At 39.2% G+C, this 14,097-nt stretch overlaps 1 protein-coding gene across 1 annotated transcript; it reads left to right on the top strand.

Moving 5' to 3' along the window:
- The first annotated feature begins 4,788 nt into the window (after positions 1–4,788).
- GZMA (granzyme A) lies at positions 4,789–10,693 on the top strand. The gene is made up of 5 exons (XM_075078547.1): positions 4,789–4,873; positions 6,112–6,259; positions 7,999–8,137; positions 8,834–9,106; positions 9,890–10,693. Exons 1-5 carry the CDS (start codon positions 4,813–4,815, stop codon positions 10,046–10,048), a joined length of 780 nt encoding a protein of 259 aa, XP_074934648.1. The 5' UTR covers positions 4,789–4,812; the 3' UTR covers positions 10,049–10,693.
- Positions 10,694–14,097: the final 3,404 nt, after the last annotated feature.

Raw genomic sequence — 14,097 nt, 5'->3', positions numbered from 1 at the left:
AGTAGCTGCTATTTACTGACAAGAACATTGTAAGTCACAATACAGCCTTCTCTGTTTAAATGTCCCCTACAGAAAATGGTGGTCAAAACAGTTTATTAATAAGTCCCTCTCTTGAGATTTCCCTTTACATCATTGTATTTATTGTATTATTTTGTAATTTACTGCATTTATTGCAAATTTATTGTATCTATTACAAATCTATTAATTTGCAATTTATTGTGTTATTTTAACTGCAGCTTGGTTTCTTTAGATTTTTTCTTCAGGTTTATTTAAAACCTGCCTGTTTCTTGAATGCCCAACATGTGTCAATATTAATTGGTCCAAGTTTTACAAGAACTTCAGCAGCCCTTTACCACAGAAATTATATTAGAAAGCAAGCACTTAAGAAAATTCCTGAGCATTACATGGGATGAATGTATAATAAAACCTAAGTGTCTCAGAGAATTCAATGTTCTTTCAAATTTAAAGGGAAAAAAAAAAAGGGAAATATGTGAGCAGAATTAAACTGGCCGTCTTCAAGCAGGTGAACGAAAGTGAGAACAAGCACAGGGCCACCTGAAAAGGCTTCACAGAACACCAGTGAGAGGGAAAAATGAGTGCACATAAGAGTAAAAAAGCCATTCCCAAATTGTGGACGAAGATACAGCAGCAGCCAGCAAATCCTCTGCAGAAGATGGACTAGATAATCGCTGAGGTCCCTTCCAACCTATGATTCTATGTGAATTATACTGCCCAGGTAACATTTTCAGTTGAAAGACTGAAAAGGATTAATTCATTGTTTATGAGAGCCACTGGGAATTGGCATGCATCTGTTGTCTGATAAATTTAGGAACACCTCACACAACAGACAAGCTACACACATGGAGCGCAGAGCAATTTGTATTTTCTTAGCAGCAATTTTTGAGGGTGCAGGATTCAGATGCAGAAAAACCTAGAGCGTGCAAGTGTCAAATGCAAACAAAATGTCTCATCAGTGTTCACAAGAAAAAGCTAAAAAGACACAGTGGTGTGAGAGACGTTTCTGTATCGTAAACACTGTGTCTGCACCCATGTTTTGTATGCCTTGCTGGTAAACCACTACAAAAAACCAGAATGCCCTTGTGTGAAGAACTTAAAAAGCCTGCTGTGATCTTAAGTACCTTTAGAAAGGATCAGAAATGTAACTTGCCCAACATAGCTAGCTCTCGTTTTTATTCAAGAGTTAGAGAATAGCAGCTCACCAGATTGTTGAATGAGATTATATAATTGAAATGCTTGTTTCTATGGCACAGAATCTTACTAGTTATAGCCCAGTTTGAAAACATGTACATGATGCAACATAAAGTAACACATTTCATATTTCAGAATATTCTTCCAAAGCTCTTTTAAAAGAAAACACATGACTTAGAATTCATCAGCTTATGAATGAGCCAGCTCTAATTACCCCAAAATCACTCTTCATCCTCCAGCTAATCCTGGCATTATTAATCCTCTGGAGGTTACCTCTGCAAGGAGGGTTCCTTGCATAATTATGTTCAAGTCCTTTATGGCTTTGTTGTCCCACTAAGTGGCTAGCTTGGAAAGCAGCATAAGAGACAAAATGGGCAACAGACCCACGTTCTGACCAGACAGGGAAAGACTTGTGTTTCCAGAGTATAATATCTAATGCTGGATTCTTTCTGTCAAGTACATTCAACCTCATAGAAGTAATGCTGATTCGCTACAAGGCTTTGAGGACTCTCTGAGTTAACTACATCTACTTGTATTTCTGTGCTACTACATTTTCCTTTGATATCACAGAGTAAATAGGTGAAAATAGAGAAGATGAGCACATAGCTGAGGCAGAAAAGACAACGGTAAATATCATAAGACCCTGAACTGATAAGACTTCTCACATCAGAGAAGAAAGTAAAATAGGCATTCCCAGCATATGTCCTGTCCTTCCCCAGTGAGCCCCTGGGACTGTGTTCACCAAACACTGAGGGATGTGTCCAGGCAAACCCACTGGAATGGGGGTGGGGATGGGGCAGCCTAGGGAGGATAGAGGGAAGGAACCCCAGCTCTGCCTCACTGTGCTCCTGGCAGCTACCTGCTCTGCACCACTCTCCTGCCCTCCCTTCACCAACCCCAGGTGCCAGCCCTGTTGCTGAGCTAAGATGCTGCCTGAAGTCGGGCACCCAGCTGTTCTGGAAGGCTTAAAGTTGTGGTTCAAACTGGTCTCCTGAATTTGTCCCCTAAAATCATACCTGATGTTCACCTTTAGCATCATAGAAAGCAGCATGAAGGAAAAAGGAACATAGTCATCGGGGAAGCAAAATGATCAAAACAACTGAGTACAAGATAAGGGGCAGAAGCACTTGACACAGTACAGGACAGAGTTGAATGATCCACTGACCCACGAGCCTAATGACCTGGGAAATTTCCTCAAAGGCAAAGGCTAGAAATAGAAGCTGGATAGACTTGTTCTTTTACTCAGGCAGTGGTTTCTGCTGAGAGAGTGACTATGCCCCTTGCACACTGAGGGGAAAAGGATGGAGCATTTTGCTTACGTATGTCAGTCCTCTTGAAGACAAATTGTTTATGCAGCAGAGGAGCTAATAAAAGAGTTGGACAATGCACTCAAATAGAAAAGGAATTTTTCCACTGAGTTTGCCTTTACATGCAAAAGGCCAATAAAATCCAAACTTGACTATAAATGACCATAATGAAAGGAACCTAGCCAACTTGTTGCACACCGTAAAATTTGATGACAATTTTTCATCCACATCTACACAAGTTTTAGGCTGAAGAGGGCACTCTAACAAAAGCACTTGGGGCTAAAACTAGAGGCTGGTTATGTGCATATCAATCTAATCTTTAATACCTGTGCAATTGAGCAGAAAGCAGTCAGTTTTTATCAAACAGTATTATACACAATATATTTCTCATTCTAATTATCAATGTAAATGAGATTTCTCAGGATTAGAGGGGATTTCCTAAAAGGCATGGGCATGCTCATACCTATGGAGTTTCAGAAAAAAAGTCTTGAGAAGTAAGTAGGTTTTAGAAGTAAATAGGACTACATTTAGATATTGAAAAGATATAAACAGGCTATAGAAGATTTGTTTTTAGAAGGTAAGCGTGGGTTTATCTTAGTTGCCTGGAAAATATCTAGGAATATTTGCTAATGTTTTATTCCATGTCTCCCAAATGGGTTTTTCTTGAAAATAGATCAGGTAAACATAGGATGATACACACCAAACTTCTTTTCACTAGACATGGCTCCTCATATAGGAATATCCAAGGATGAATCATTGTAGTAGTATGAGTTTAAGCAAGTGTCAGTGTACAGGATTTTTGCTCACAAGTGCTCATCCTGATCATGTCTGTGCAGATTCCAGAGAGGAAACAGCTTCGGTATGGTAAGACTGCTAATTAAAATGTCATAAAAACAGACTTTGGCAATTATTTATATGTGAAAAATGAAAGAACAGTACCTATGATAACTGGCGATACTGTGTTCAGGAAAACATTGGGAAAAAAGAAAACACTAAGAACGCTAGTGCTACAAACTGCTGATACTTAGAGGGGATATGCAGGTATTCAGGAGAAAAATTAAAGAAAATTAAAACCTTGGTGTGGTTTTGCAGTGCATGCAGCTGTCACCACATCACATAGGTGACAGTGTTTCTGAAAAGCCACAGCACTGACAAACTGCTCTGCTATATCTGAAAATAGCTCCAGATCTGCCTTCTTCAGAGAAGTCACCAACAATTACCCTCTGTCCCAGAAGGGAGGACAACGGCAAATTCAAGCCAGCTGTCTGTCCAAGGATTTCTACAGGTAAAACTCACATCAGGCTGGGCCAACAGAGCTCAAAGATGCAACACAGCCAGAACACAGAAGCTTTCTGCAGGCTGATTGTAGTGGGGCTCAAGTCTTCAAGAAACCTTCTAGGCTGTGTGGTAGCGACACTGCACTGAATGTACATAGTTAGCTAATAGAATATTTGATATTCCAAATTATTTAATATTGATGGAAGTTATTTCTATTATTTGGATGTATATTTGGAAGTGAGGAACTGTGCCTTTACAAGGCTTTAATAAGATTTATTCAGTTTTCAGGACTCAATTCCGTTGCCCAAAACTCGGCATTTAGTGACATCTGAGATACCCTGGCTTTCATAGACATGGGCACAGGGCTGGCAAATATGACATAGCATCTGCAGAAGACCCATGGCCTTCTGCACAAGGAGGCAGATCTAAGACACCTTAGGACACTTTAAATGGCATTATACCCTGAGATCTACATCACTAAACCACAGTCAGTGCTACATGGATGCTCATCCAGTGAAAAGCTAATGAGTAGTGTCAGGTGCTGAAAGGAGCAAACATCAGATTCCTTGGCCTGAGGGGCTCCTGAACAGTGCCGGTAACTCTCTAATGGGGAATCGGCTGGGATTCATCTCTGACCTGGAGGGCATCTGGGGTGTCTAGAGTGAAACTACCCGTCTTCATGTGGGCAACTGAATCAAGCCAAAATTTATGTGTGCTGGGTCCCACTGTGTAACTGGACACACAAAGGCTGCAGGGTTTCACCCCAGTACTCATATATTAGCTCTCTACAATTGCTACAGAGAATACATGAGGCGGGGCAGATCCTGTTTTCACATCACAACAGACAATGCAATTTCTCACTAATACCTCTGACGTAAGCTACCTTGTTGGGGAGGTTTTTTGCCTTGGTCACAGTTACAAATGTCAAATACCATTAAAAGGAAAAACAAAACCCACATCCTTTTCACTTAGATATATATATTGAGCAGTGAATAAGGGGGAACACAAGACAGAAATCATGGGAGCTTTCCTTAATTTGTCCACCTATACTGCTGCCATTCTCCTGGTAATTCATGGAGGTAAGTGCCCAGCTGGATCCTTCTGAAGGTAAATGCTGAACATACAGAGTTCCAGTTAAGCCAGCCTACATTAATGTAAAGGAAATAGTCATAATTATTATTTGAGTTCTTATTATTAGATCTTTTTCTACTGTCTGCATGTGTTTGATCTTCTGTACAAACAAAATAATTTCTGAATGGGTAGTATTTAAAGCCACACAGAGGACAGGCTATTTGGAGTTGTTCAGAGGAGTTAACATAAAGATTATCTGACCTTTTTCTCCAGAGGCATACACATACATTAATGCCTTGATTTTCTGTTTTTCTGAAAATCAGGGTCATGTAATATGACTACATATAGTCACTTATATAGCCCAGTTTCCAGGTGCCTGCATAAGTCATATATTGTACATTTATCATGTAGCAGATCTGAGATTGTTACTCATTGTAAGTTAATTTCTTAACTATAGCAGCAAACTTCAGGAAAAGAAATCTGCAAGAACAACAATACTTTGGTGCTTTTCTTGTCAAAGCTCACCCCACTAATCTGATTTTGTTCCCATTGAAACATAGAATCATAGAATGGTTTAGGTTGGAAGGGACCTTTAAAGGTCATTCTAGTTCACCCCCACTGCCATGGGCAGAGACATCTTCCACTAGACCAGGTTGCTCAAAGCCCCATCCAGCCTGGCCTTGAACACTTCCAGGGATGGGGTATCCACAGCTTCTCTAGGAAACCTGTTCCAGTGCCTCACCACCCTCACAGTGAAGAATTTCTTCCTTATATCTAATCTAAGTCTACCCTCTTTCAGTTTAAAGCAATCACCCCTCATCCTATCACTACATGCCCTTGTAAAAAAGTCCCTCCCCAGCTTTCCTGTAGGCCCCTTTCAGGTACTGGAAGGTCTCCCCACAGCCTTCTATTCTCCAGCCTGAAAAACCCAACTCTCTCAACCTGTCTTCATAGGAGAGGTGCTTCAGCCCCCCAGCCATCATCGCTGCCGTCCTCTGGACCTGCTCCAACAGCTCCAACAGCTCCAAACATATAGAAGTAGTACTGCTGAGCAATTTTAAAAGTCTACCCTGAAGACCAGCATTGTGACATATGTACATACTTGCGCACAAGTATACTGTATTATTGTATTATGTAGTACTGTATACTTAGTAATTACATTAACTCTTTTTGCTAAAAGACTTTGTGTGCGTGTTCAGTATTTGTTAGTCCAGCTGTGTGTATTGTTATGTATTTTTATATTTAGGTTTGTGTGTGGATATCATTGGTGGAAATGAAGTAGCACCACACTCAAGACCATTTATGGCCCTGATCAATGGAGCAAATGGAAAAACTTTTTGTGGAGGAGCTTTGATCAAGGAAAACTGGGTGTTAACAGCTGCCCATTGTGAAGTGTAAGTTCTTACTCTGATTAAGAGATTGTCCTTAGTGAGAATCTGATGTCTCTCTTAGAGAAGGAAAGTTAATATCCCTGGCGGTTTTGTGCCTTTAGCATGACCATGATCATGTTCTGATTACTGTGTTTTATAATTTATATTGGCCAATGTGCTTCAGTGAGTAAAAAATCATATAACAATGTATACAGATCTTTACTGTTTCTGAAGAGATATTTACAAGCTCCTAGCTTCATGCAAGCACAAAATAGAAACACTGAAGTAGTGAATTTGGGGCAAGGGTTTATTTCTGTTTTCTCAGTCAAGCAGTGCACTGGGCCAGAGGATGGGCAGACTAAATAGCTGCTCAGAAAACAGAAATAAATTCTTGTCATTTTATTCTGTAAAAGATACGCAGTTCACCATAGAAAGAGACAGCATGCAGTTATACAGGAGCAAAAATCCTCCCATCAGATGACAGGAGACACTGAAAAGTCTCAGCTCTATTGGATATGTTGGTTTGTCAGCCAACATTTTTCTCCCTGTATGACTCAAGGTGCAAATGGATGTTTGGCCTTGCAGAGTAACTCAGTGAGGCAAGATGTGACGTTTAAATGATACATCCTATCCCTTGCCTTTGTGAGGAGGACTGGAGCAGTGCTGAGGCAGACCTCACACAGGCTTTGCCAATGGCCAGCCCAGGACCAGTGAATCACTGGACTCTGCAGACATCAGAGAAATGTATCCATCTCTCCTGTCCCATTCAAACAGGGAGATATATGGGACCTACTACAAAGACAGCATAAGGCCCAAAAATTGTCATATTAACATAAGGTAAAAAGTGTTTCCAAAGGAGATCTCATTTAAGAGAAAATACAATAAATAATTAACTTAATGATGTTCAGTCAACAGTGAGACAGCTCTTAACAGCTGAAGGGAAGGAGCAACCACTTCCTCAGGGTTGTGTTTGCTGCAGTGAGTTGCAAATGATGGCCACCTACACATCTGCTCATCAAAGATTCTCCCATTCAGCTGTAACGTACATTGTTCACCCAGAAACAGCTATATCTGTGGTCTGATATAAAGGTCTGCTTGGACTGCTTGACCAGGGAGTGCTAGACTCCTGGTTTCTCTGCTAGAGAATGCCAGCAGGCACCACTGTCACCACTTCAGTACCTAATAAGTATTTGAATTTGCAGAACAAGTTAGAGAAAGAGAGTGAGCTGTCTCACATGGACTCAGAAAGTGGTGTTGGAATGGTGTTAGGGCAAAGCAATGGTACAATTCAGTCCAGTCATGATGGTTTCTGAACTAACAGTGCTGTGAGCTATTCTCCCAAATTTTCAATACAAATTGCAGAGGACACAGCTGGTGAGACTACTACCAACAGCAAAGCTGATGCATCCACCCCTCATTCAGTTCCCAAAGGGAAACAACAGGGTTAGGTTCAGAGTCAAGTACCTGAACCCTGACTGTGCTCCTGGGAAGCTGAAAATAGGATAGCATGAATTTTGATTCATTGAGTCCATTTTTTTAACTACTTGTTAAAACAGGGTAATCTTTTCTGTTTTTTTTAAATTACTGTGGTTTTTTTATTTAATTTAAATTGATGTTTATTATTTTTATTTAAATTACATGCCTCTTCAGACATGAGAAAAGAGACTGTTTAGCAGCAGGACATTACAGCACCACAGTGAACAGCAAAGAATTATGGAGTTACAGCAAGTGAATCCCACTAACCATGTTGTCTCTCTTCTCAGGGAAAGAGGCGAAGTTATTCTTGGAGCTCATTCTCGGAAAGCAAAAGAAAAAGAAAAACAGGTTTTTCAGATTGTGAACCAAATTCGCCACCCACTCTACCGTCCTGCTCATAAGGAAAATGACCTCATGCTGCTGCAGGTATGGACTTACATGTCACTTACAGAATATGAATCTCCTATGATGTACCAGTTTCTTCCTTCTGGAGGGAGATGAGCCAAGGGAGTTTCTAGTGACTTTTCTTCTGGGGTGATATATTCTGGTCTGCTAATCCAGCAGACTGGAGAACTGCGGATACACAGGGAACTCAGGCAGTCAACAATTCCTGTAATGCATGCCATTGCCAGAAGTAGAAAAATTCTGGAGCTTGACCAAGATATTTCAGTTTCTGGCTTTTCAGTGAACAGTGAAAGAATAAAGATTGTCCACAGAAAGAAGCACATTTCACACATAGAAATAATTTGGCTAAAACACCTAATGTTCAGTCTGAAAAATAGTTCTAATTAAAAATTTCTGACTTCTCTGATTCTCAATTTTGCCAGCTTCAGTGATTACTGTTAGTTTGTCCTCCCAATGGTCTGAGAACCAGAGAAGTAAAACAGGGCATTTTTGTATAGCTAATATTTCAGCAGAAGATAAATGGGTTTTTATAAGACAAAAAATACTCATTTTCCTCATTCTTATGTTGACTACATAAATTCTGTCACAAAGACCTGAGGAATCTCAAAAAGAGTTTGCAGTAACCCCCCATCACCATAAAGGAAAAGATCCAATGGTTACATGCAGGGCCTCTGTTAGACTCCGCCCCATACTAACTATTTTCCATATCTTCTACAGCTTCACAAAAGAGCAAGACTTACTAAAGCTGTACAGCTCATTCCACTGCCTAACACAGGTGATGATCCCCAACCAGGAACAACTTGCACAGTAGCAGGATGGGGACAAACTCACAATAATCGGAATGTGCCTTCTGATACCCTGAGGGAGGTCAATATCACTGTCATCAGTAGGCAAACCTGCAATGACAAAAATCATTATAGAAAAAAACCTGTTATAACAGACAACATGATATGTGCAGGGTCTAAGAATGGAGGAAAGGACTCATGTTTTGTAAGTATATATACTGTCTATATCCACATAAATCATATTAAAAATTAAAGTACTAACTTTTACACATTTATAATTTCTGCCTCTTTTCCATTCAATGATTAATTTTATTTTAAAAAAGAGTGAATTTACAAGGGTTGTTCTTCTAAGCTTTAAAATCAAAACTTCTGAATTGATAATTCCACCTTCACAGACTTTGGGTATTGTGGTTTTATCGAGACATGGCAGGTAGCTATTCTATTCTTCAATAAAATTATTTTAATAGAAAAGTCTCTACGGAATAACTTATGAGCCTGTTCTCAAGCAGCTTACTTCAGTGGAAAAACTTCTCTGATGTCAGAGGGCTTTGAAACAGGTTTTGCTGATAAAAAGCATTTTGGCTGGGGCCCCAAGTCAAATGCAAAACTGTGTAAGAACTACCATGTTTTAAAAGATTTAAATATTGAATTAATGAAGTTACAGAAAATATGCCAATTTCTAGAGACTTTCTGGTTTCCAAGAGGAAAGTTTCCAGCTTTTTCTTTTCATATTCAAAAAGACTATCTATTCCTTAGCACTGAGCTAGATTCACTCTCCATTACTCACACTTGAAAGATCAGATTGAAGTCTTTTTTCTTCCTTTTTGCTAATTAAAATCTTACTTTCCAATGAGGAAAAAAAAGAAATCCACAATAGCACTCTCTACGTTTTTATTTCCTCCATGCATCTGGTGCAAATTTTATTTAAAAGAAGCAATTTTTAGCTTTTGTAAATTTGAATGACCATTTTTCTGTCCCCTTTTTCCAGGGGGATTCTGGTGGACCTTTAAGATGCAATAATGTGATGAGAGGCATCACTTCTTTCGGGAAGCCAAAGAAGTGTGGTACTGTCGATGGCCCTGGTATCTACACTCGACTCACAAAGCAATATCTTCGGTGGATAAGGAAAACCATAGGGGGAGCCTAATATATTGGGTTTTGACCAAGTGGTTTCCTACTTTGTACTTGTGCTAACAATATCTAGTTTTGAAATACACTTTTAAAAATAGCTTCATTATTCTGTAGAAGAGGTATTCTCATGCTGAATTTTAGCAGCTTGATGTCCTAATAGATGAAAATACACACGTCTGTTTTCAGGGCAGATGTGATCTTGACTGGGCCATAACACAATGCTCTGCTATAACAGCATTTGTAGCTTATACTGTCAGCCATGGAGTCATTCGACAAGTATTTGTGACTCAGACTTCCAACATTCTTGCATTGCTCATTCATACTGAGCTTTATGTGGATGAGTATTTCTGAGCAAGAATCTCAGCTGTTTGTGTCCTCACTGCATGCTGAGTATAAACCCCATTCTTCTGTATCTGGGCTTCTGCAAATAACCCTGAAAGTTAATGAGATGCTAGGTACAACTCCAGACACCTGAAAAACTTGGTAGTTTCTCTGCAGCAGAGTTCCTGATTTCACAGGTGTAGGGGACTGCTAAGCTTCAGAAAATTTTCAGAAACTTCATTTGAGTGTGGGACATAATAAATGTATTTCCTAACTGTCTAGTATTTAAGACCCATAGCTTTCATCCCTCTATGTACTTTGCATTTAATAAAGAAATGGCAATAAAAATTTACTGCTTGCAGCTGTCACTTTATATGGAAAGCTCCATCTGTTGCAGTACAGACAGTCTGTGTACATAACGTTTTGGATGTGCAATATGTTTGCAGAATGCACCAAGATCAGCAACATTATGTTCAAAAATCATCTGAAAACCCATCCTCCAGAGAAATGACAGGATTTGTCTCAGCTGGAATATCAGTATGATAAAGTGCTCTCCATAACATGAAACAATCTTAATTTTATGATGCCACTACTGCTGTTTGAGATATGCAATGAAATTAAGTGCTTCAGCAGCCGCTTGTCAAACAGCAAACAGACGTATTGTGAAAAATGCTTCTGCCCACCTCTGTATTAACAGTCTTGGGCACTTTCGATACCACGAACACCTCAAAAAAAGGCTTGGTTTTATTTTGTGTTCCTTGGAAGTAGTCATTAGCTAAGAGAAAGCAGAGGATGTTCAAAGAGTGAAAAAATCTTTATTGATTTTCGTTTTAAAATGATTGCTCAGTTCATCATAAGCAGCTAAACATCACTTATAACACAACACGGGAAAACACAGACTAAAACTTTTTACACAGCTGCCTTCACCTGATCTTGTTGAGAAGAGACAGTAGTTTTGGCATAGAGGAATAATGAAAAGTGAAGGAAGGAGAAGGCCTAAACTATAGGGATCTTTACTGAAAGTTTGTATGCTGAACATCTTCTTTTATGTTTTCTGTCCACTACAAACATTACACATAACTTTTCACATTCCTTATTCTTATTTCTAAAATGTTCTGACACTTGGGCTGAACACACAAACAAGCACACAGACACAGAGGCAAACACAAACATAAGAGCAAAGCAGGAGCAGAGAGGAGAATTGCCAGGAAAGTAAGTCTGCATCAGTGAAACTGAGAGCAGAGTTTGACCCACTGACTGGTACTGACACCCAAAACAGTGATTTTGATTCTGTCTTTAAACACATAGGAAATAATTAAGGCAAGTCCAGACTTTTTCTGTTTTTGCAAACCACCAAACACTTGCTTAGGAAAGAACTGATTCTAAAAAACCTTCAGAAAACAAAAATATCCTTATCAATCTAGTGAAAAATCTGTAGCTAATCTTCAAGACAACTGATCACCTAGGGTTATTTGACTCTTCCCATACATTAGTCTTACTTAATTTCTTTCCTCTTTGTCCATTTTTTCACTCTCTTTCAACCTGTTATAATATTTTTTCATGTTACTGCTTCCTCTTTGGTCTGCTTCTTGCTCTTCCCTGGAAGTCACAGGCAGCAACCTTGTCAATGGAAAATCCCACTCAAAGCCTACCATTCAGTACTTCTCAATTTTTCACACAGTAGTTCTGACCCAAGTGGGATCAGAAAGGAGAGGTTCTAACCCAGGAGAAGTTAAAATGCATGAAGAAATGTGCAAGAAAAAATGTGCAGTCTTCCTCCTCTAGCTTGACATTTAGGATCTACCCAAAAATACTTTAAAAACTTGCTTTTTTACATGTGTGTTATTTAGTGAATTGTGCAAAATGAGCCAGTGGAATGGGACTTACATGGTAAACAAAGTATTCAAGCCTCTGTCACCACTGCCAGTAGGGGGAACCTGGGAAAAACAGCAGAAGCAAGGAGATGGAACTGAGTTTTCATCTAGGCTGGGACTTTCTCTGATCAAGAGACATGAACCCATCCCCAGTACAGCTCCAACACTATGGGATGCAGCCCATGCAAGTTCATGTACTAGGTAAGAAAAATGTTATGATCTTTCAATGTCATTTTGACATCTAGAATGTAAAAACTTCTTCTCACCGTGGGTATATGTGATAACCGGGGGAAACGAACAGGTAATGAACTGCATTACACAAACTAATGCCCCATTTATGAAGGTAGCATCAAGTCAGATAATATAGTGCCTGAAGAACAAGGGACTGTCTGCTAGAGACTACTTAGTGCATTTATGTGTGGAAAGAAAAGGATTCCCCAACCTGAGTTTCTTTAATACATTTCATTGCATTACAGACAGACAATCATACTGTCATATTGGCATACCTGGGAAGACACATGCCCTGTATGGGCAATGAAGTTTTTCCTCTTGTAAAAATTTTTTTTGTCCTGAAGTTTTGGATTCCATATGTTGTACAGTGCTTAACCTTGGACAGGACTGTAGGGATGGCTGCCTGAGTTTAGGCAACTTAAATTATACTTAATCCTCTGTGCCACCCCTGGAGACTCAACTTTTAGTGCATACAGACCTCAGGTGCAGAACAAGCTGACCTCTTAGAAATGGATTCTGATTTCTGTCTCACTATAGGCCTGAATGATATACTAGGCATGTAACAGGCAATGAGCTAAAATATGCCATATTCTACAGGGAGGAAGTAAGAATTTCACATTTTGCCCAAGACTTCACATGTTAAGACCTTTGCACTGGCAGGATGAGGCAGCTATGCAAAAGCGATTTACTTTCAGCAACGGCATACTCTATACCTGCAAATATTCAACATTACCTGCAAAAGATTAGTGAAGCAGAATCACACTGCTTACTCAAGTCCTCAAATTCCTATTACAGAAAGATATATTTGGCAGTGAGGGAGCCTATCTAGAAAAGAAACACATCCAGAAAAGGAACTCCAGTTTATGTTTAATTTCATTCCAGAATAGTCACAGTCTGGAATTTAAATGCATGCTTAAATGCTTTCTCAGACATGGTCACAGAACAGAGCTACAGATCACATATAAGATTCTTTCATATTTATGGGCTGTTGGTTGGTTCTACTGAAACCAGTGACTTCTCTCGCTTTTAGATACTATGTTAAAATACTGGGGGAATACAGCCTGACCACTTTAATAACGAACAAGCATAATTAACAGATATGAGCACTTCTCAGTCTGAAAGAAAGGTATTTTCTTATTTTGACAGTTGAGGGTCCAACAAGATATGCTTAGCTTCAATATTGACCAGCTCCTTCCCCACCACAGCCCCCCATCCTGTGTTACACATCTCTTCCTGTGCTTGGCAAACCAATAGCATTTAGGCACTGGCAAAGGAAAGAGGAGAACTTCTGGGAGAATCTAAAAAATATACGAGTAAAGAGACTAATTCCACTGCTTTTTTTCCCATTCAAAAGAGAAAAATGTTTTTAACATTTTTAAAAAACTTTTAAATTATTTAAAATACTATTTTGAATACTTAAATCAGATTCTAAATGTTTGGTAAAATCTCCTCCAACAAACATGCTCATATGTGAAGACAGACACAGTATAAGTTATTTCCCATTCTTAGACATCAGTTTCTTGGTAGGCATTTCTCAACTGATAATCAATGTTCCTATTCTCTAACCTGTTTTGAAGACCACATGAGATGAGGTCAGAAACCAGTAGTTTAGTAGAAGATTTATTGTAAATTAACAACT

Source organism: Phalacrocorax aristotelis, chromosome Z (genome assembly GCF_949628215.1).
Source record: "Phalacrocorax aristotelis chromosome Z, bGulAri2.1, whole genome shotgun sequence".
Lineage (NCBI taxonomy): Eukaryota > Metazoa > Chordata > Aves > Suliformes > Phalacrocoracidae > Phalacrocorax > Phalacrocorax aristotelis.
This window is presented reverse-complemented; position numbering and strand designations above follow the sequence as displayed.